Source organism: Schistocerca serialis, chromosome 1 (assembly GCF_023864345.2).
Source record: "Schistocerca serialis cubense isolate TAMUIC-IGC-003099 chromosome 1, iqSchSeri2.2, whole genome shotgun sequence".
NCBI lineage: Eukaryota > Metazoa > Arthropoda > Insecta > Orthoptera > Acrididae > Schistocerca > Schistocerca serialis.
In genome coordinates this window covers 1,132,571,640-1,132,596,572 of record NC_064638.1, presented here as the reverse complement: position 1 = coordinate 1,132,596,572, position 24,933 = coordinate 1,132,571,640, and the positions used below count along the sequence as shown (strand labels likewise).

The following is a 24,933-nucleotide window of genomic DNA, read 5'->3' as shown; positions in this document are numbered from 1 at the left end:
CATTGGCCTCCATGTCACTCCCTCGCAGGTCTGGGCCAAGATTCGATGCGTCTACGGCTATCGGACCCCTGCCAGCGTCCCTGCGCTCTCACTGAATGGAGCCGTGTGTACTGACTCAGACGTCATTGCAAATCGCTTAGCAGAGCATTTTGCTATGAGTTCCGCTTCTGCGAATTACCCCCAGGCCTTCCGCTCTATTAAAGAGCGGCTGGAACGTCGGAGCCTTTCGTTTCGCACCAACCACCCGGAATCTTACAATGCTCCATTCAGTGAGTGGGAATTTCGCAGTGCCCTAGCTGCTTGCCCTGATACCGCTCCTGGGCCAGATGGCATCCACTGTCAGATGCTGAAACACCTTTCAGTGGACTGCCAGCGGCGCCTTCTCGATCTTTACAACCGTCTTTGGGTCGAGGGGGAGTTTCCGTCGCAATGGCGGGAAGGCATTGTCATCCCCGTTTTGAAACCTGGAAAGACCCCTCTGGAGGTGGACAGCTACCGTCCCATTAGCCTCACCAACGTTCTTTGCAAGTTGCTTGAACGGATGGTGAGCCGGCGCTTGCATTGGGTACTGGAGTCTCGGGGCCTTCTGGCTCCGTCTCAGGGTGGGTTCCGTAGAGGCCGCTCCGCCACCGACAATCTGGTGAGCCTGGAGTCGGCCATCCGTACTGCTTTTGCCCGCCGTCAGCACCTGGTCGCTGTCTTTTTCGACATGCGGAAGGCGTACGATACGACATGGCGTCATCACATTCTTTCTACGCTTCATGGATGGGGTCTTCGGGGTCCTCTGCCGATTTTTATCCGCAATTTTCTGTCGTGTCGTACCTTCCGCGTGCAAGTCGCGGCCTCGTATAGTTCTTCCAACGTCCAGGAGAATGGTGTGCCACAGGGCTCTGTTTTAAGTGTCTGTCTGTTTTTAATAGCCATTAATGGGCTTGCTGCGGCCGTGGGAAATTCTGTCTCCGCTTCCCTGTATGCTGACGACTTCTGCCTTTACTACAGCTCTACTGGCATTGCAGCTGTTGAACGTCAGCTACAGGGCGCTATCCGTAAGGCGCAGTCTTGGGCTGTAGCGCATGAGTTTCAGTTTTCGGCAGCCAAGACCCGCGTTATGCATTTCTGCCGGCGCCGAACAGTCCATCCTGAGCCGCGGCTTTATCTTGCCGACGAACTCCTTGCTGTGGTGGAGACCCACAGGTTTCTCGGGGTGGTTTTCGATGCCCGGTTGACTTGGCTGCCTCATATCCGGCAGCTTAAACAGATGTGTTGGCGGCATCTAAACGCTCTGAGATGCTTGAGCCACACCCGCTGGGGCGCCGACCGCTCTACCCTGTTGCGGCTCTACCAGGCGTTAATCCAGTCCCGTCTGGATTATGGGAGCCTGACTTATGGCTCAGCATCCCCATCTGCGTTACGGGTGCTGGACCCAATTCTCCACAGCGGGATACGCCTTGCCACTGGTGCTTTCCGCACCAGCCCTGTGGACAGCGTACTAGTGGAGGCAGGTGTACCTCCACTGCGGGTACGACGCCAACAATTACTGGCTGCTTATGCTGCCCATGTTTTTAGTTTGCCCGGGCATCCAAATTACCGTGTCCTGCTCCCGCGGTCGGTCGTCCATCTGCCGGACCGTCGGCCCCGGTCGGGTTGTCCGATCGCCGTACGCGTCAAGGAGCTTCTCTGCGGGCTTGGGTTTTTCCCTGTTCCGCCTCCTTTCCAGGCGCCTCTGCGTACACCCCCGTGGTGTGTTCCTCGCCCTTGCCTTCGGCTCGACTTGGCACAGGGCTCGAAGGACTCGGTCCCTCCAGAGGCCTTCCGCTGCCGCTTTTATTCCATCCTTGCCACGTATCAGGGCTCTGGAATTGTTTACACCGACGGTTCGATGGTTGCTGTTCGTGTCGGGTATGCGCTAATTCTAGGGGACCATTCCGAACAACGGTCCTTGGCGGCTGGCTGCAGCGTTTACACTGCTGAGCTAGTCGCCATCTTTCGAGCCCTAGAGTACATCCGCTCCTGCTCAGGTGAGTCCTTCGTGATCCGTAGCGATTCCCTGAGCGGTTTACGAGCTCTCGACCAGTGTTTTCCTCGTTCTCGTCTGGTGATGGCTATCCATGAGTCCCTGCATACTCTTGCGCGTTGCGGCCGCTCTGTGGTCTTTGTGTGGACCCCCGGTCATGTCGGTATCGCGGGCAATGAACATGTTGACCGCCTGGCGAAAGAGGCCACGTGTAAACCATCTCTGGATGTTGGCCTCCCAGAGACTGATTTGCGGGCAGTCCTCCGCCGAAAAGTTTTTGCGCTTTGGGACGCTGAATGGCGCGATCGGATTACACCCAATAAACTCCGTGCCATTAAGGAGACGACGACTGTGTGGAGGTCATCCCTGCGAGCCAACCGCAGGGACTCCGTCGTCCTTTGTTGGCTCCGCATTGGCCACTCCCGGCTAATACACAGTTATCTACTGCACCGGGAGGACCCTCCTCTGTGTCGCTGTGGGGCAGCTTTGACAGTGGCCCACATTCTGTTGGCCTGCCCCCTTTTAGCTGTGGTCAGGCAGACATTTGCGCTGCCTGATACGCTCCCTGCCCTTTTAACAGACGACTCCACTGTGGCTGACTTAGTTTTACGTTTTATTCGGGCAGGGGGATTTTATCATTTAATCTGAGTGCTTCTGTTTTCTTTTATTGTTTTGTGTTGATTGTGGCCTTTGGCCTATGATTTTCAACTGTTTTTTTTTTTTTAATGTGTTTCTAAGTGGTTGGCTTTTCCTTTTTTATTTCTATGGTCGGCCAACCACCATCACACTCTGTGTGGTTTTAGTTCGTTTTGTCTTGTCCTTGTCTCAGTTTCTCTTGTTCTGTATCGTCTGTGATCTCTTCTGTTCCTCGTTTTTATTCTCTGTGGGTGTTCTTTGTCTTTGGAACAAGGGACCGATGACCGTAGCAGTCTGGTCCCTTTGATCCCCCAAACCAACCAACCAACCAACCAAAACAGCATGTTCTGAACGAGTCACAGAAACTGAAATTGGAAAAATCCCAAATGTGCAACTTTTTTTTGTTCATACAGATTAGAAATTGACTGAAAACATTCAAAAATAGCTGAAGAAACTTAAGTGCACCTTTTGTACAGCTACATATGTAGTTTAGAAACCACTGTGAAGTACATGATAGAGATTACTTACCATTGAACCACGTCAGGATTTATTCCTGTGCTGTTCGCATATGGAGTGCTTGAAGAATGACTGTTTAAATGTTTCTGAGCACAGTATTATTAATCTAACCTTGTTTTCACAGTTCTTACAGGAGTTGTATGTTGGAGGTTGCACTATATTCCTAAATTATTTATTTAATACTGATTCTTGACGTTTTCTAGGTATACCTTCACAGTATAATTAACATCTATTCTCGAGCATCTTCCAATTCATTCTTTACAGCATTCCCATGGTGCTCTGCCATGAGTCAGGAAAACCTGGCACTATTGGTACTGTCATTCTTCATTATCCTGTATTAGTCCTGTTTGGTATGAGTTACACACACACACACACACACACACACACACACACACACACACACACACACACACACACACACGAGCAATATTATAAGATGTGACACCCAGGTGTTTAGTAAGCAATTTCCTTTGTAGGCTGGTTGAATTCCCCCAGTATCGTACCTTATGAACCGAAGTCTGCCACCATCCTTGCCTATGGCTGAGCCTATGTTATAATTTCTTTTTATGGTCACTGATCACAGATATGAGTCATTGATATTTTAGTCACTGGATACTACTTTTTTTGCATTTTACATTTCTTTGCATTTAAAGCAAATCCTAATCTTTATACCATTTTAAAATCCTGTCATGATCTGACTATATAATTGTGCAGCCCCTTCCCCCCCCCCCCCCTCCCCCGGATAATACTTCAGTATAGATAATTGCATCATCTGCAAAAATTCTGATGGTACTATTAATATTGAATGTCAGGTGATATAATACACAAACATGAATTGCAGTACACTTCCATTTGTCACTTCTGAAGTTGCTTCAACTTCTGCCAATGATTCTCCATCCAAAATAACATTCTTCTGTCTCCATACCAAGAAATCCTCAGTCTAGGTGCAGCTTGATACCACTTATGATCTAACTTGTGTTGTTGAACCTTGGGAAGGTACTGAAAGTCAATAAATATTGAATGTGTTTTTTGTCTTTAGTATTCCTGTATTTATTTTGATCTCTGCATACTATTTTAATAAACTTTAGGCTTGACCTTTTGGTTGTTTCTTTGCTCATTGTATTAGCTTGTTGACAGTCTGGTTTGGCTTTCCGATATCCTATCTGTCTGTGCATTTACCTCTCTCTTTTGCCCTGAAAATTTATTTCTCTCTTTGGACTATAACACTACCCTTTTTTTTTTTTAGCTGATATTTATGAAGTAAAAACTTGCTATTTTGAGTTACTTTTGTTGCAGCTAGTGGAGCATGGCCTGAGAAGGAGAATGTATTTGCACCTCGTGTGAATGCTCTCTTGGAATACTACAAAGCTCTTGCTTTAAGAGAAAAACAAGAAAAAGAGCGCAAGAAGTTTACTCCCAGGAGGAGTTATCTTGTACTAGAAAAGTATGCCCTGTCAAATGTTGGAGCCCGTAAGAGAGTGGGGTTAAGTTCGCTTGGCAGCTCATTGCCCCTGAAAGATGATCCATCGAAGTTTCCATCTTTGGAAAGGGCAGTGGCAACTGAAGACGTTGATGACTTGCCAGCCGATATCTTTGAAAAACCTTTAGATCTGACTAAGAGTAAGTTGTGAAAACCTTAATTATATTACTCAGTTAGTTTTTTGTGTGATTTGAATGGAAATGTTATGTTCTATTCAAAATAGAAAGGTGACAATTTAATATTAATAGAGTTGATTTCCATTTCTACATTAATTTTCACTCAAAAACTGCAATGATTTTGACATAAAAATTTATTGTATTTAGTTTGTGTGAACTTCAATAAACTCTTTAAAATATGTACAAACCTCTGATCTAAAGTTTATCCAGTGTTTTGAGATGTTTGGGAGTTGAGCCACTGGTAACTGTCCAAAGCAGAATTTTGTTCTGCAGTTTGTAACCTTGTAAGCTAGGGTTTAATTATATATGTTTGAAAAAAGCATACTTTCTTCTTAAAAATTTCAGAAAATTATTGGTTTGTAATAAATATAATGAGTTTAAGTAGTTATTTGAGAATTTGAAGAGAGATTAACTCAAGTCAGTTTCGGTGTGTGCAATTCATAGTTCATAAAGATTTGACAAAAGTGGGATATTCTAAAGCCAACGTATTTTCACAAATTGGTTAGGCCTACTTTCTCTCTCTGTTTTTATAATACCTAAAACATTTTTTGCAGTAAAGGTAGCAACTTACTAAATATATTTACCAGAATTTCCCATTACCAGCATGTGGTAGTGCTCTGCATTATATTCTAGGTTTGAATCCATTCATGATTCTTGATTCTGATGGGCTTTTTTTGCAGGCTGCAGTACTAATAGCTGCCTTTGAGTTACCCCAGATTATAATGCCATATTTAAAATGAGAATGAAATTAGGTATAATAAGCACTTCTTACTGTTAGCTCACTACAACAGTTTCAATTTGCAAAGTAGGTGGCATCTTTTTCTTAATTTTGCATTCACATTTTCTATCTACTTATCCATTTTAAAAGGATTTGTAACCACAGGCCTAAAAATTTAGTTTCCGTGCTGTTACCAGCTGGTTCATTGTTCATAGATAAATGTGGGAATTATGGGTCATTGTTATGAAATTGTGAAATTTTATTGAGGTAACTTCTTATTGTTTATTAATAGCTTTTTATTCCACGCAAAGTTGCTAAGTTGTGTTTACTGATTCTTGCAGTAGTTCCTTACTTTTACCTTTTATCAAGATTGTGGTATCATCAGCAAATGCTAGTTGCTAAGTTGTGTTTACTGATTCTTGCAGTAGTTCCTTACTTTTCCCTTTTATCAAGATTGTGGTATCATCAGCAAATGCTAGCATTACAATCACCCACATTTTGGCTTAAATAGTTAATGTATAGTTGGAAGAGAAGGGATCTCATTAATGACTTTTGAGGCACACCATATTTAATAAATTATATCCTGATAAGTATTCTATTAGGTTCTTTAAGGTTTTCTCTGACAGTTATAACTTATTTCACATCTGGTAATGTTCATTAATGTGAAAAATGCCTTGTTGCTCTGCCATTTGAAGTTCACATTAAGCTGTAGGGTCCCCTATAATTGGCTGCGTAAGTCATTTCGAAGGTCGAAGGAAGACAGCAGCAATCACCTCCAGTTGGACAATGCCTAGTAATGTACTGTGACTTCCAAACAAACCTTCAGGTTGGTGGTAGCTTCACCTTTCTGTAATATGCTTGCTGCCTGTTCATGATAATTTGGGTAGGAGCAGATCCAACTGATGCACGGGTCTTGAATGCCATACTATTAAAGTTTTATGAGCCAACAAATCGAAGTCCTTTGATAGGTCAAGAAATATTCTTGTTGTTTCCTATTTACTGTTTGTAAGGTGTAGTATACATTTAACGCACTCATAAATGGCAGTTATTGATGACCTATTTCTGAGTCTGTGTTGTTCACTACATATTGTTTCATGTCTATATCTATATCTACAACCATTCTCCGCAAGCCACCATATGTTGCATGGCAGAGGGTATCCTGTACCACTACTAGTTATTTCCTCATCTGCTTCATTCACAAATAGTGTGAGATAAAAACAACTGTCTTGGTACGAGCCCTAATCTCTCTAATCTTATCTTTATGGTCCTTACGCGAAATGTATGTTGGTGGCAGTGGAATTGTTCTGCAGTCGGCCTCAAATGCCTATTCTCTAAATTTTCTCAATAGCGCTCCTCAAAAAGAATGTCACCTTCCTTCCAGTGATTCCAGTTTGAATTCCTGAAGCATCTTTGTAACACTTGTGTGTTGTTTGAACCTATTGGTAATAAATCTAGCAGCCTCCCTCTGAATTGCTTTGATGCCTTCCTTTAATCCGACCTGGTGCAAATCCCAAACAGTTGAATAGTACATAACAATGCATCACATTAGTGTCGTACATGCAGCCTCCTTTACAGATAAACAACACTTTCCTAAAATTATCCCAGTTGACCATTCGCCTTCCCTACTATAGTCCTTATATGCTCATTCCAATATGTATTGCTTTGCAACATTATGCCTAGATATTTAATTGACGTAACTGTCAAGCAGCGCACTACTAATACAGTATTTGAACATTATTGGTTTGTATTTTTTACTCATCTGCATCAACTTACATTTTTCTGTGTATAGAGCTTTCATTGAAAGATTTTCTCTGAGAGGAAGAGAAAATTGCAGTGGGTCTAAAGTTATTTACATTATACCTTTCAACTTTCTTGTAAATAGCATTTACACTGGCATTTCCAGCATGTATGGTACAGTGCCTAGTTGGAACAAGCACATAAGTGTGTCTGTGGATCAGTTAATTTTAAAGCATTTCTTCTTTAAGATTATTGCAGAAAGACCATAAAGACCAGCAGAGCTTTTTTAGTCAATTCATTGCTTTTGCTGTTTCATCTCGTGTGACATTTCTGATTAACATAGATCATTTGATTATTTTATATTTATTTGACGGAGTATACTTTTTTCTGTTTGGTTTAATCATATTTTCTATATTACTACTAAAAAGCTAGTTTAATGGTTTTGTTGCATGTAAAGGGGTCCACTGTCATCTGAACTGTATCTGGTGCAGTTGAGTTTTTTGCTTGTGTCATCAGCTAAAATTACACTTCCTTAATCATCCTTTAAAAATCATAGGAAGATTGTTCTTGGAAGTTAGAAATAAGAGCAGACCCACCACTGATCACTTTGGAACATCCATTCTGTTCCCCTATTCTCAGGGAATATTAATGATCACATGCAACATGCATTAGTTCATATCCTGAATAACTTAGCATTTACTTATATAAGATGACATAAAATATATAATTATGGCAGTCACTGTTGTCGATATTTTATTGAGAGAGAATCTACAACTGAGTAGATGTTTAAAATTTGTTTATTTTGCCATGTTAGTTATAAATTTAAGACAGCAAAATAAATGATAAATTTTAAATTAGCTAAGTCCTTTAAATATATACTGTTTCTAGCATTTTTAAGCTGATGGATGAGATGTATATCTGATTGAAGTTACATACTATTTTTTTTGCTTTCAGTTACAACACTAACACAGAGGCTTGCTCAGCCAGAGTTTCAGCCTACGAAGGTATCACAGTTGTATCCAGCACACAAACAGCTCCTTATCAAGCGCTCTCAAAGATGCCGGAGCTGCGAACATAATGTCAGCAAGCCAGAATATAACCCAGCTTCAATAAAGTTCAAGATTCAGCTGTCTGCATAGTAAGTTCTTATGTTAAAAATAGCACAGCAACATTTATTCAAGAGAATCATCTTTAAAAACAATGGGAAGTGCAGGATGGAATAACAACAATACAACAATGGGGAAAAGAATTGGCAAGTTAAGTGCTGTAACAGACAGGAATGTCAAGGCATGACAATAATCGTGAGTCTTTTATCATATGATGTATATTGTTCAGTATGTAAATACTCTTTTGTAAGGTTTCATATGTTTGATATGAAAGCAAACTCTTAAACAGAAATGCAGTTGATTTGAGATCTCTGTAAGTTTATAAATGGTCTGAATTCTTCTTAATGGTTTGGTGGGTACCTGATGTATGTCTGAAATATTGGTAAATCTGCTACAAGAGTGTGTGGTACATCTAAACTAGCTGGTTATTAGAGTTTCCAGTTCACAGTTCGTGCAAAATGATGAATGTATTACATTCTGTTCTGTTCATACATTATGTGAGGTGGCTGGATACACCTCGAACACTCCAAACAATGAATAAATGACTGAAATATCAACTCATTTATTTGCAGTATGTACACCCTGGTAAAATTAACATTCCTTTATGTCACTGGTTATATGTTACACATTGCTTCAGAAATAGTTCTGTATAGTCATTGAATATTAATAATGTCGTACAATGTTCGTAGTTGTACTCCCTCTGTGAGTTTTCCAATGTGAAACTTGATATGTGGTGTCTTAAAAAGACATTTGGATGGATAAATTTGCATTCTGTGAGTAGAAGTGAACACAGCATACTTTGGTGATCCTCGTAGTGCCGTGCATAGGAATGCGGACGGCCCTCTGGACACTGGTTGATGGAGGCACCTGCCGACAGCATGTTTAAATGCTGCATCATCTACTGAGATGTGGGCAGCACATGACTAGTGTAGGTGTGGGCGACGATATGGGGGTACCATTATGCATCTGATGGAGTTGGATCCGGCGTGATAGCAGGTGGTGCCAACCAGCACACATCCCAACATTCATGTTGTGAACCATCAGGAACATTTGCCAAAAATCTGGAGGTTCAACATTCATGCAATGGTACAGGTGGGTACTGCGGTGACACTGCAGAGGATACCAATGGCTAAGGCTGGCAGCGGGTCGATGTCCATGACCGATGTCACAGCGAATGGCAATGGATGTGGTGGCTCTGGCTGCGACAGCAGTAGCAGCTGCTGCTGCCTGGGTGAGCAGGGGTCAACTTCCTTGGAAGAGTTGTCAATAGGCCCGTGCACCTGCAAAGCCTGTTAAAGTGCAGCAGTGTGTGTTATAGGTAATACACTCCTGGAAATTGAAATAAGAACACCGTGAATTCATTGTCCCAGGAAGGGGAAACTTTATTGACACATTCCTGGGGTCAGATACATCACATGATCACACTGACAGAACCACAGGCACATAGACACAGGCAACAGAGCATGCACAATGTCGGCGCTAGTACAGTGTATATCCACCTTTCGCAGCAATGCAGGCTGCTATTCTCCCATGGAGACGATCGTAGAGATGCTGGATGTAGTCCTGTGGAACGGCTTGCCATGCCATTTCCACCTGGCGCCTCAGTTGGACCAGCGTTCGTGCTGGACGTGCAGACCGCGTGAGACGACGCTTCATCCAGTCCCAAACATGCTCAATGGGGGACAGATCCGGAGATCTTGCTGGCCAGGGTAGTTGACTTACACCTTCTAGAGCACGTTGGGTGGCACGGGATACATGCGGACGTGCATTGTCCTGTTGGAACAGCAAGTTCCCTTGCCGGTCTAGGAATGGTAGAACGATGGGTTCGATGACGGTTTGGATGTACCGTGCACTATTCAGTGTCCCCTCGACGATCACCAGTGGTGTACGGCCAGTGTAGGAGATCGCTCCCCACACCATGATGCCGGGTGTTGGCCCTGTGTGCCTCGGTCGTATGCAGTCCTGATTGTGGCGCTCACCTGCACGGCGCCAAACACGCATACGACCATCATTGGCACCAAGGCAGAAGCGACTCTCATCGCTGAAGACGACACGTCTCCATTCGCCCCTCCATTCACGCCTGTCGCGACACCACTGGAGGCGGGCTGCACGATGTTGGGGCGTGAGCGGAAGACGGCCTAACGGTGTGCGGGACCGTAGCCCAGCTTCATGGAGACGGTTGCGAATGGTCCTCGCCGATACCCCAGGAGCAACAGTGTCCCTAATTTGCTGGGAAGTGGCAGTGCGGTCCCCTACGGCACTGCGTAGGATCCTACGGTCTTGGCGTGCATCCGTGCGTCGCTGCGGTCCGGTCCCAGGTCGACAGGCACGTGCACCTTCCGCCGACCACTGGCGACAACATCGATGTACTGTGGAGACCTCACGCCCCACGTGTTGAGCAATTCGGCGGTACGTCCACCCGGCCTCCCGCATGCCCACTATACACCCTCGCTCAAAGTCCGCCCGTCAACTGCACATACGGTTCACGTCCACACTGTCGCGGCATGCTACCAGTGTTAAAGACTGCGATGGAGCTCCGTATGCCACGGCAAACTGGCTGACACTGACGGCGGCGGTGCACAAATGCTGCGCAGCTAGCGCCATTCGACGGCCAACACCGCGGTTCCTGGTGTGTCCGCTGTGCCGTGCGTGTGATCATTGCTTGTACAGCCCTCTCGCAGTGTCCGGAGCAAGTATGGTGGGTCTGACACACCGGTGTCAATGTGTTCTTTTTTCCATTTCCAGGAGTGTATTTCTGAAACATGGAAACCTACAAGAGGATCACAGTAATCATGAAAGCAAAGTTGGTTTTGGCGTTGTCGATGAGTGCTTATTATGTTGCGAATGGTGTAACGAGCTCAGTGAGTCATCTGAGTGACGATGCCAGATTCCCAGTTGTGAGGCACTTTATAGGCTGTAGAAAACTTTGTCCTTCATGTGGAGCTTTGTTGCAAAGTTTGCATCTGAAGTAGGATGTCGAGGGTAAAATAGATGATGGAAAGTGCGGTGGTGATGACCATGTAACAGTTCTGCTTTGTAAAGAGGCAGAGATCATAAAGTTCTGAGAAACAATAACAAAGCATTTACCCCTGAATGAAAAGCATGAAGTTTTGACATCTGAGCCTTGAAAGTGTAAACAAAACATAAGGCTTCACTGTTCAATTGAGAAGAGAATGGAGCTTTTCGGACATGATGAATCCCAATTTGTTGACTAAATTGTTGAAATTCCAATGAAGAACACTGCAGACCATTGCCTGAAATGATAGTTGGCCATGAGCTTTCTATATAAAAGACAGAAGCAAGTGCTTTGATAGTGCTAGCACTGGTGATTGAATTCACTGCAGTGAAAATTGGATAATTAGCCACCATATGTTCCAGAAAGGCCCAGCAAAATCAATGTGGATATGTTGCCAAGGACTATCAGGTCAAGGATAATTAAAAATTTTTGACATGGCACTGACTGGTTGTCTGCGAACATGTGGCAGAAGGTGGTTATGCGTTTAAACTGATTATGAAGACCAAGCTATGTACAATGTTGGCATGCTAGTTGCTTAGTTTTAACAATTCCCCAATGTCTTCTGTGTAAAAGTTTCAAAACATGTTGCTGCAGTGATGCAGAATCAGGCTTCACGTTTGTTCATTTGCAGCAAGCAATATAATCACACCCTTCTGAAGATCTCAGCTCTTGCCTTGAGTATGGCATTTGTGTATCAATGCATCCTAAATTGATTTCAGAGTACAACGCCTACTCATCCAAATGTAGTACTTGAGCAATCATACTGATTGATCGTTCTCAGTAGTTTGTGTAATATTCCAACTATCAGTGGTAAAAGCTTGCATTGATTGTGAATCAGCTTGATCAACTTTAAGACAAAAAGGTTGTGTTGCGTCAAACTCTAGATATCACTTCCCATAGGTAAGCGAGGTAGCTTGTCTACATTTGAATGCTGTGCTGTAGGAACAATAAAGAATTCTCTATTGGTTATTCGAAAGAAGTAATGACGATTGCTGCAGCTTCTGTTCTGTATAATCAGGCACATCTTTTGTTGAATGAAAAAGAGCTTTTAATGGCTTAAGATCAGTCGAGAGAGAAATTTCTGCCATACAGATATTGATGTAATTTCACGATGATGCCATACATCTTTCCTTTTCCAGCTGATGATAGTTGTCAGGGGTCTTGTTCACTGTCTTACACGCAAACACTTTGAGGCGTTCAGTGCTTCTGATCTTATGAAATAATACTGCCCATATTCTACGTGATGATGCATCAACTACAAGCACTATGGGTTTCTCCAGATAGTAATGAATAAGGCATAGGCAACTAAGCAATACATTTTTGAACCTTTGAAATTATCCTTCACCTCCAGTCCACAGGAAATGAACATTTTTACATCAGAGGTGAAGCAAGGAGTAACGGTTTGTGCCGTCTTTGGAATAAATTTTATGTAAAAGATAAGTTTTCCAATAACTGTTTACACTCCCATAATTTTTAAGAGAAGCTAATCTCTGGATGGCTTCTAAAAGTTTATTCGAGGGACAAGTGACATGGGTGTCAGTAAGTTGTTCCAAATATTCAGTTTTGATATGGAAAATCAAACACTGATGTAGATTTCACTTCAGTCCCATGTCAGTTAAAATCTGAAGAGAGATTCTAATTTTTTTTAGATGATATTCTGGTATTTGTCTAGTACAATGATGTCATCCAGATAATTTGAACGGGACAGAAATTTCAGTGTCATTTGTTCAAGAATGTGCTGAAACAACGCAGGAGCAGATGCAATTCCAAAAGGACGTTGCTGTTATTGAGATAAGCTGAATTCATTTGGTAGAAAAATCATCCACCTGCTAGGTGAACCGTAAGTTCCATACATGGAACCCTGAAAGGATCAATAACTGTGTGAGCAATAACTATTGTTTTAAAGTCTACACAAAGTGTGATTTTACTGTTTGGTTTTCTAGTGTTAACTAGCAGAGATGTCAGTTGTCTTGCAGAAATGGCTTTCAAAACTCTTCCTCCAATCTGTTGAGTCCAGAAATGACCTCATTACAAATAGCTTGTGGTACATGATGTGCATGGAAAAATTTGGGTTTGCATTTGCCTTGGGTGTAGTGTGCCCTAGATAATTCTTTACCCGTCCCAATGTCCCATCGAGCAAATGTCCATATTTTTCACACAACTGAATGCTGACATGGGAAGCATGAGTATCGATACCAAGCATATTATCTTGAATATCCAACCCGAGCAAAGCAAATGCATCCAAGACAAAAATATTGGCACTAGAGCATGATAGCACTACTGTAAATAGCACTAATACGGTCTTATTTTTATAATTTGCTTGCAAAGTACACATGCTGAGAACAGATACTTACACCATTGTAGGCCGTGAGGGGCAGATGTGAATTTTGTAGCTTCGGGTGCCCCAGTTGTTCATATGAGTAATTAATTCATTTGAAGCACCAATCTCTAACTAAAATGGTACCGTTTGACTGCAGTTTATGCTTAGTCCTTTGAATGTGGATCTCAGTTCTTACTTTCAGAAGACTGATTTCATCTTATTGGTCAGTGATTGGAGTGTTTTGATATTCATCTGTTTGAAGAGAGCTGATCTGAAAGAGCAAAATTTTGTATTGTGCATATAGCTTTGCGATTCTTGCACTTGGACCTATATTTCCTGCATGTATTGCCAGGAGGAGTGGGTGTGGATTCAGACTTTGAGTTCATATTTATTTCAATTTTCTCAAATCTACGTTTGTCTAGAATAGAATTTACTTTTGTGATTCATTTGCAGGCAAACTTCCTTTGTGTCCTTACTTATGCCAGTGTCAGCATTCCGCTTGGCGAAAAAAGGAATGCTTGTACTCATGTGCTACACAGCTCTTAATACAACACTTTGGAAAACTAGCCGGGCACCTCTTGTACTGCTTATATTGTTGCTTATGCCACTGCTTGTGGTTGTTGTCAGCTTGTGCCTCATGTAGGGCTGGGCTGCATAGAACTATCTGTGGTCAATGTTGCGACAACAGGCACATTAAAGTCTAGTTCTATTTTGTGTTGAAGAAAAGCTCCAAAAGTGCAGTTAAATTTACAATTCCTAGTCATGCCCTTAATTTCAACAATCCCTTCCTTGCACGACTGATTATTTTAAAGATGCATACAAGAAAAAATTGGATACAAGTAGCAACTACTTGTATCTGGACGTCAGAAAATTCATTGCATTTCTAATGTTTTTGATATGGTTTGGAATTTTACTGTGAGAACACTTTTCAATACAGGCACAATTTTGCAACAAGCAAGAACTTCATGAGTCACCTTAGATTTGGTTGGCTGAGAAGTGCTGCTTCAATTGAATTTTTTATTCCATTCAGTCTTTTTGTTTTGCATCAGAGAAATGGATAGGAGGAAGTGGCACTTGGCTGCTGGAGTTCTGTTCTTCAGTTTTAGTTGAATGCTGGGCTAGTGATTCCAGCAGAATGGTAATGCTCGACAGTAATGTTTGTATTTGTTGGCTTTGAAAGAGGATAAGTGCAGTGCGTAAAGGTTCTCCCATGCTTGCAATTTTATACACAAATTAAGTACACTGTTAGACACAAGGAGCAATTTCCAACACTGCTGAAATTTAAAAAAATTGATTAATGGGATGTTGTTTGAAGTTGGTGGTGTTTAATCCTCTCCCATGGATCCTCAGTAATTTCATCCTTGGATCGAGTGATGTGTTGCAGTGGTTAGCACACTGGACTTGCACTCATGACTGTGGTGGTTCAGATCCCCATTTGGTCATCCAGATGAAGCTTTCTGGGATTTCCCTAAACCGTATAAGGAAAGTGCCAGGATGGTTCCTTTGAAAGGGCACAGCCAGTTTCCTTGACCATCCATCCCTAATCCAAGCTTTTGCTCCACCTCCAATGACCTCGTTGTCAATGAGGTGTTAAATTCTAATGTTTCTTTACTTCAACCTTGACACCAGATATATCTGTTGTAGCTTGGTGCACATTGAGCAATCCCGACAATTGATAAATAATTAAAACGTCAACTCATTTATTTACAACATAGTATGTACAGTCTAGCACTGAAAGACCTGAGCCAAAACAAGGCCCCGGGAGTAGACAACATTCCATTGGAACTACTGACAGCTTTGGCAGAGCCAGTCCTGACAAAACTCTACCATCTAGTGAGCAAGGTGTATGAGACAGACGAAATTCCCTCAGACTTCAAGAAGAATATAATAATTCCAATCCCAAAGAAAGCAGGTGTTGACAGATGTGAAAATTACGGAACTATCAGTTTAATAAGTCACAGCTGCAAAAGACTAACACGAATTCTTTACAGACGAATGGAAAAACTGGTAGAAGCCGACCTCGGGGAAGATCAGTTTGAATTCCGTAGAAATATTGGAACACGTGAGGCAATACTGACTCTACGACTTGTCTTAGAAGCTAGATTAAGAAAAGGCAAACCTACGTTTCTAGCATTTGTAGACTTAGAGAAAGCTTTTGACAATGTTGACTGGAATACTCTTTTTCAAATTCTGAAGGTGGCAGGGGTAAAATACAGGGAGCGAAAGGCTATTTACAATTTGTACAGAAACCAGATGGCAGTTTTAAGTGTTGAGGGGCATGAAAGGGAAGCAGTGGTTGAGAAGGGAGTGAGACAGGGTTGTAGCCTCTCCCCGATATGCAATCTGTATATTGAGCAAGCAGTAAAGGAAACAAAAGAAAAATTCGGAGTAGGTATTAAAATCCATGGAGAAGAAATAAAAACCTTGAGGTTCGCCGATGACATTGTAATTCTGTCAGAGACAGCAAAGGACTTGGAAGAGCAGTTGAACGGAATGGATAGCGTCTTGAAACGAGGATGTAAGATGAACATCAACAAAAGCAAAACGAGGATAATTGGAATGTAGTCGAATTAACTCATGTAATCCTGTGGGAATTAGATTACTACTTAAAGTAGTATAGGAGTTTTGCTATTTGGGGAGCAAAATAACTGATGATGGTCGAAGTAGAGAGGATATAAAATGTAGACTGGCAATGGCAAGGAAAGCGTTTCTGAAGAAGAGAAATTTGTTAACGTCGAGTATAGATTTAAGTGTCAGGAAGTCATTTCTGAAAGTATTTGTATGGAGCGTAGCCATGTATGGAAGTGAAACATGGACGATAAATAGTTTAGACAAGAAGAGAATTGAAGCTTTCGAAATGTGGTGCTACAGAAGAATGCTGAAGATTAAATGGGTAGATCACATAACTAATGAGGAGATATTGAATAGGATTGGGGAGAAGAGAAGTTTGTGGCACAACTTGACTAGAAGAAGGGATCGATTGGTAGGACATGTTCTGAGGCATCAAGGGATCACCAATTTAGTATTGGAGGGCAGCGTGGAGGGTAAAAATCGTAGAGGGAGACCAAGAGATGAATACACTAAGCAGATTCAGATGGATGTAGGTTGCAGTAGGTACTGGGAGATGAAAAAGCTTGCACAGGATAGAGTAGCATGGAGAGCTGCATCAAACCAGTCTCAGGACTGAAGACAACAACAGCAACAACAACAATGTATAATCTAGTAAAATCATACCTGCCTTTTAGATCACTGTTTATCTATTCCACACTGTTTCAGAAATAAATCTGTGGGGTCATTGAATATTAATGACATAGAGACCTGGGGGGGGGGGGGGGGGGGCGGAGCTCAGAGTGTGGTGTCTTAAAAAGACTTGTGTACAGTTGCATTTGCATAGTGGTTTTGTTGATTCCATTGATGTTTTAGTAAAATTTGATGTTGTTAGCTGTCAATTTATTTGTTATTGCTAAATATGCTTTCCTCTATTGGTGTTATTTATTTTTGTGTTGAAATTATGCTGATTTCAGAATCACAAGATTACGTTAGTAGACAAAGAACAGTTTGCGTAGTTGAGTGCTCATAAGTTAAAATGCTCTCGAGGAATCAAAAAATGTTGTTCTGATTCTGAACTAATAATCAGCATTACCAGATTCTAGTGACTGCATCCGTCTTACCTATGCACTTGAACCATTTGGCTGCCGCAGGCATGCTTGTTGCATGCTGAGCTGATCGCTGAATCATATAAATGTGATATCTTAACAATTATGACTCGTGTCATCTTCTCGAATCTATTTTAATTATATGTTCACCTCTTGCTTACTGTCAAATCTCCACTAGATTTTTTTTATATTTAATTTCTTTTGATTCTATAGCATTAATTCTGTAATGGTTTCCAGGTTTGCTTGATTTGGGATAGAGTAATAATGAGAAAGGAAAAATACTTTTCATTTTGATCATGTGCTCAGCTGCATTCTGTGTGCCACTGATTTTTACGCTACCAGTCAAATTGAAACTAAATGATTTTCACATATTTTACTGGTTTCTTTCATGTAATTGGAGTAAAATATCTTTCATCCACATTTCTTTAATAACTCACTCCATCCTTGAAAACACTATTTCAAAACCAGAGATACCCTTCTCACTTTTCATTACTTACACTGTTTAAAGACTTCTTTCAGTGTAAGTAATCATATAATGTTTAAAACTTCCGTAGCCATGTTAGACAACACACACACACACACACACACACACACACACACTCCTGTGCCAAGGCAACGTCTGGCCTGAGCAGCAAAGATAGTGGTCAGTATATGTTAAGCACATTATCTTTTCAGTCTGTTGCTTGCTTGGTATTATCCTATCTCATTTTGTGGGTGGAACAGTATCCCAGTCTAACAGGCACTGTGATACTGTTTTGTATGTGACTGGCAGTACAGTTTTCCCTCTATAATTGTTAACATAAGTCCTATCTGCTTTCTTACGTAGAAGGTGTATAACTATGCACTTAAGGTCTTCTGATATTACTTCAGTTCTCCCATACATCATGTATATTTGTTATTTCTCTCATGGTATTTGGCCCAGTTTCCCATAGTACTTCAGCTATAATGCCGTCTCCTTGGGAATCTATTGGTTCAGGACAGTTGAATAGTTCATTGATGTACTTTACCCGTGTTTCACAGTTCTCTTTGTTGTTCAGTTGTGGTCCATACTTTCTCTGAAACCCAGATTTTGTGTTGTCCTATCATTCCTCTGAATTTCCTTTCTCTATCTGATTGTGAGTTTAAATCATCTTATAAAATTTTAATACTTATTTTTTTTAATATATATATTTATTTATTTAATGTGATCGCATTATGACCATCAGGTCCTCTCTTACATCTGACAAGGGATTCACACATACAGTACTTTTTTTACATCATAGTTACCTAAGAAATAACAATTTTAATATGATAACTAGTATTAAAATGATTGGAGTGTCTGAAGTGGCACTGTGGGTAAATCATACTGACTACGAACTAATAAAGTTAATACTAGTAATACTTGTACTACTACTGCAGCCACTGCCAGTGATATTGACAACAGTAATAACAATAATGATAGTGGCAGATATAAGAAGAATTTAATACCTCCTTTAGGGTTGTTTCTCATGGTTCCCTCTAGTCTACCCCAGCACTTGTCAACTCTTCTTTTGTCTCTATTGTTATCTTGACTTACTGGTACATGTGCATTGATTATCGTGTAAGATTTATTAATACATTTTGAGCCTCATCAGCATTATTATTTTATTTATTGGTTTCATTTCTGATGATAATGTGAGGATTCTCTTGTTGACTGCAAAGACAGTGGAGCTCCTTTGCCTATTTTCTCATCCGTTATTCTCTTGCACAGTATGTAGTTACCAAAATCTGTTGCGTTGTCATCTGTTATGCAGGTGTCCTGGATTGTCAGTATCAGGACCATTTGTTCATCCAGCATCTCTTGTAATTCATCTTACCTTCAGAACACATTTTACAAGAGTAGAACAACTTATAGACATAACACAACTTGAATGCTACTATTTGTTATATGATCTTAGTGTTTAGGGAGCACTATACACTCCTCGCTTGTCTACTTTTCTAGTCGTTTTTGTGTGCCCTGACTCCACTCTTAGGACTTGTGGCAATGCATCCACCATTCCTCTAATGGGTTTAACTCTACTCAAGTGGACGCTAGGTGTTTTAGTGAGAAACTGCACTTTAAAACTTACTGGAGAAGTCATCTCAATGACCTGATAAGGACCCTGATATTTAACCTGATAAGGACCCTGATATTTAAGCAAGAATTTTTTTGCTTATCCCTTAGGCTTGTATGGTTTGGTGACTAATTTCCATTGACCCACTTAGTACTGCAGTAATTTTGCATGTTGTGTGGACTGTTCTTGTTGCTCCAAGCTTTGGCATTGGCTCACTTTACTTTCTGCCATTCATCCCATAATCTTTCAGTGAATTTCTTAACCAATCACAGTCTGGTTCTACTTTGGGAATCATGATATCAAAGGGAAATAGCATTTTTCTACTGTGTAACACCATGAAAAAGTGAGAGACCTTTATCAGTGTGCACTTCGGAGTTATACACACAACTAAATATTGCAAATACATATCCCAGTACATACGACTGCTGTTACTGTAACAAATCAACATAATAGAGATTGTCCTATGCACACCTTATGTTTGAGGATGGAACGGGCTTGTGTGTAATTTCCAGATACGAAGTATATGACATAATTTTTTCATCAAATCTGATACAAAACTTGTTCTCTGATCCATAACTAAGGTATGAGGTACCTCTAACTTAAGTGTCCAGTTGTTAACTAAAGCCTGAGCTACTATACTAGCCTGCTGAGAAGGAATCATGACTATCACTAACAGCCTTGAAAAATGATATCTAACTGCCAGCACATGTTTTTCCAGCAGGTGTTCTATTAAGAGGCCCTAAAACATACAGTCCAATCATTTGAAAAGGTTTAAATGCCTCTGTGGTGTTTGCAAAGGGATGTTTTGATGACTAAGATCAGCTCTTTGTGCAGAAGGCACTCAATCCCTTTCATATTGCTCAATATCACGTTTTCTTGTTCTCCACAAGAATCTTTCCACTACTTGTCTGTCTGTTGTTCCGCGCCCTCCATGACCTGAGAACATGTGGTCATGCACTTGATGCAATACTGCATCCTTGAATGCCTTGAGAACCACTATGCGCGATCCGTATTTCATCATTCTGCAGAGCAAGCCTTCGTGCGCCACGAATTGTGATTGTGACCTGATTGCCTGGCAGTCTTTGTTGGTTGCTTGTGCTCTCTGCCACTCTGTTAAACTTTTGCCTAGCACATGCACTGCAGCTTTCCTAAGTAACATATCTGCATTTTTGTGCTTTCTAACCAGTTTGTGAACTATCTCGTAATCATACTCACTGGAGTTTGAATGGCCATCTTGTTGCTGGCCGCGGTGGTCTCGCGGTTCTAGGCGCACAGTCCGGAATTGCGCCAGTGCTACGGTCGCAGGTTCGAATCCTGCCTCGGGCATGGATGTGTGTGATGTCCTTAAGTTAGTTAGGTTTAAGTAGTTCTAAGTTCTAGGGGACTGATGACCACAGCTGTTAAGTCCCATAGTGCTCAGAGCCATTTGACCCATTTTAGAGCCATCTTGTTAACCTACTTGATGGGTCTGTCAGTCCCAACAGCCATTTTAATGAAGTATGTTCCATGATGACCTTAAACTTTCAGCCGTATAAATAGCAACAAAAGTACACTAGTCCACATATCATTACCAACATTTCTTTTTCTTTATTGGAGTAGTTACACTCCACTTTGTTCAGTTGCCTTGAACCATACTCTGCTGGGTGTTCCTGCCCATTGATATTCTGGTCAAAATACAACCAACACCCCCATTGTTAGTGTCTCGTAAATTCTTTCTTAAAATACAAAAAAACTAGTACCTGATCAGAGAGCAATGCTGCCTTCAAAGTCTCAAGCAGAGCTTGACATCGTGGTGACCACTGGACTTTCACTACGTTTCTCATCAATCAGTTTTAGAGTTTCCTGATCTGCGCAATTTTTTTATGAATTTGCAATAGTAATTGCATAACCTTAGGGATGACTGAAGTTGTTTTGTGGTTTGTGGCCCTGCAAAATTGTGGATTGCCTCTGTTGGGTGAAGATTAAACACTTTTCCTGCTAATCACTCTCCCATTGTAGTTTACCCACATGCACAAAATGGCACTCGCCTGTGCTAAGTGTGTGGAGGTAGCCTGTCGAATACATCTTCCTTTCACAGCCTATGGCCTATCCTTCGGAATACAGTGATGTCCTCCAAATATACCATGCAAGTATTTTGCTTTAAATCACACAGAACTCCATCTAATACTCTTTGGACCATAGCAGGTGAATTTTTTGGCCCACATTATATCTATTTGTACTGGTAATGCCCCCATGGGACAGTGAAAGCAGTCAGTGTACAAGATTTCGCAACAAACAAAATGAAAATATATTGCGATAATTCAGAAGTTGCAAATACTTTTAACAATCACTTTTTAAATGTAACAGCAAAAAAAGAATTAAATGGTTCATTTGAAGAAGCAAGAGGATATATTAAAAATGTCATTCCACAAAACTTTCAGCAACTAGCAATAGCACCAACATGCCTCACTGAAATTAATAGAATTCTAAAAAAGAAAAGCCCATGTGGAGTTGATAACTTATTGATATAGGCAGTGCACTACTGGCAGAGGGCATTTTTCCAGACAGGTTAAGATATGAAGTTGTTAACCTCTTTATAAGAAAAAATGACAAGACAAACTTAAACAGTTATCATTCAGTTTCCCTACTGGTATCATTTCTCAGAATATTTGAAACAGTAATGTGCTCAAGGGTAGTCACTCAGTTGAGTGGAAACAATTTACTTAGTGTATTACAGTTTAGATTCCAGAAGGGTGGTTCAAATGAGAATGCTAAGTATACATTCACTCACCAAATAATATGAGCTTGAAGTAATAAAATATCACCAGTTGGTATTTTTTTATCTTTCCAAGACGTTTGATTGTGTAGCTCATGTTACTCTCTCGGAAAAACTCAAGTTTTATGGAACTGATGATGGCTTTATACACAGCTGGTTTGAATCGTACTTAACAAACAGAATGCAAAAGGTTGTGCTGGATATTTCAAACAACATCAAGTGGATAGAAAATTTTAGTGACTGAGGAGAAATCACTAAAGGAGACCCACGGGATTCAATTTTGGGTCCACTCCCATTTCTTATCTGTGTGATTGGCCTTCAACAATAAGAATAGGTACTTTTTGCATAAAATACTAGTGTTGTAATAAATTGCAGTAGAAAGCAATGGGAGCAATGGTACATAATATTTTGCAAAGAATTATAAAATGGTTCTCTGAAAATGGACTCTCCCTAAATTTTGGAAAACAGTTATATTCAGTTCTGTACAAACAGTAGACAAAGCACGTGAGCAGGAGTCAGTAAATAGAATGCTCCAAATTTTTGGGTGTACATACTAATGAAAACTTGAACTACAGAAAGCATATTAATAAGCTTCTCAAAGAATTAAGTTCAGCTGCTTTTGCTCTTTGTATAATTGCTAATCTTGGAAATAGACAAATCAAGTACCTGACATATTTTGAATATTTCCAACCAATAATGTCTTATGGAATCATTTTCTGAAGTCACTATGTAGAAAGGAAGATTTACTGCACAAAAGCAAACAGTAAGAATAACATGTCGTGTACCTATGGATGTCATGTAGGTGGCTCTTCAAGGAGCTAGGCATTTTAATTGCTGTCACGGTACATATATTCACAAATGAACTTCATCACAAATAATCCATCGGAATTTGAGAACAAAGTGATGTCCATGCCTACAACACTGGAGGGAAAAATGACCTTTATCACTATTGTTAAAGTTGTTAGTGAGTCAGAAAAGAATCCAATCTTCAGCAACAAAGATTTTTGATTATTTGCCCAATAAAATGTGTGACAGATATCAAAGCAAGTTTTAAATCCTACTTAAAATCATTTCTCCTGGACAACTTCTTCTATTCCATTGACAAATTTCTACTTAAAACAAGGTAGCTAGTAAAAAAAGGTTTTCGAGTAGAGGTGCACGATTATGACTGAAATAATAATGTGTTAATTAATGTAAACACTATATGTGTGTGTGTGTGTGTGTGTGTGTGTGTGTGTGTGTGTGTGTGTGTGCGCGTGTACGTGTGCACGCGTGTGTGTGTGTGTGTGTGTGCGCGCGTGTGTGTGTGTGTGTGTGTGTGTGTGTGTGTGTGTGCGCGCGTGTGTGTATGTGTCTGTGTGTGTGTGTGTGTGTGTGTGTGTGTGTGTGTGTGTGTGTGTTTTCTCCTTCAAGCTGCCCATCTAAATCCGCATACCTGCCCAGCAAAATGCTTTACTACACTGCTTACACCTCATTGATGCTCCCTTTATGTGGAAAGTTTGTCACCAATTGTGATGGAGTGCCTGAGCCTGTATAGTTGGTGTTAAACTGCAATATGAGTGTGGAGAGTTATGTGGGCGCCAAAGATCAAGGTCCTATGTTTATCAACAACTATGATGATGTTTATTTATTATTATTGCTGACCCTAGTCCAAGTTGACTGAGACATTATCCACCCTTGTAACACCATCCATTCTTTCTTTAATTTTCAATGTATCATGCTCTTTCATAATAGAATTACTCTTTCCAGTTACAACAATGGAAAATCCTGGATGGAATAACAATAGTATTATGAAAAGGATAGACTGCCACTCACTGTACAGAGGAGATGTTAGTTACAGACAGATACAACAAAAAGATTTCTATACATTTAAGGTTTTGGCCATAAAGGCCTTCTTATATAGTAAGAAATGCACAACATTCTAATATGTCCCACAAAACGTTCACCAGGTATACCAATTAAACAGTTTTATTTGCAATGCAAGAAATTAACTCACTACTTTATGATGGACAGAATAGCTGACTTCTGAAGCACAAAAATAAAAGCTTTCTTGACCAAGTGAATGTTCAAATAATCTAAGTTCCAAAAAGTAACAGTCACAAGTTGAATCCCTTTAAAGTCCATAGGAATGAATTTTGTAGTATTGGCACTAAGTGCGACACTCGTCTAGTGTAGGAGATGTAGCAAAACAGAATACCGTGACCTCTCCACTCAGTGGCATCCCATTTTGCCAGTTCGATTTCATGATGATGATGATGATGATGATGACGAAGAAGATTAGAAGAGTTGATCATGGTAGCACATTATCAGAGGTCGTTCCAGTGCTGCTGGTTGCAATATAACTGCTGGCTGCCATTGCAGTAAGGCCCTAAATAGTCGTCCTGCAGAGTGATACTTCTGTTTGATTGGCTGAAACTTGCGTATCAGCCGATGCAGGAAATAGATCGGTCTGAGTGCGCTGATCAGGGCTGCGCGTGCACCTTGCGGTTGCTGCTGCTCCAGCTATTAGTGTTGCCCTCTGTTAACCTGCTAGTATGCAGGCTGGTTTGAATTTCCACCTTACGCAGACTGGAATACCATCACAGTGATTGATGCGCTTGTCGCCATAGCGTATTCACACAAGCACAACTCCCACGCACATGACCACTGTCTTTGGCCTCTGAGCCACTGGTCTAGCCTTAGTGTCCAGGGGCACTGAGCATTATGTATGAGTTATGCTTTTGTAAATGTG

The 24,933-nt window shown here is 41.0% G+C and overlaps 1 protein-coding gene across 1 annotated transcript in view; it reads left to right on the top strand.

Moving 5' to 3' along the window:
• Positions 1 to 24,933, top strand: part of LOC126417158 (dynactin subunit 4) — a 53,243-nt gene that overhangs the window by 7,071 nt on the left and 21,239 nt on the right. The window contains exons 3-4 of the mRNA XM_050085059.1: positions 4,463 to 4,786; positions 8,232 to 8,415. Of these exons, the coding sequence (XP_049941016.1) occupies positions 4,463 to 4,786; positions 8,232 to 8,415 (508 nt within the window). The remainder of the gene's footprint in view (positions 1 to 4,462; positions 4,787 to 8,231; positions 8,416 to 24,933) is intronic.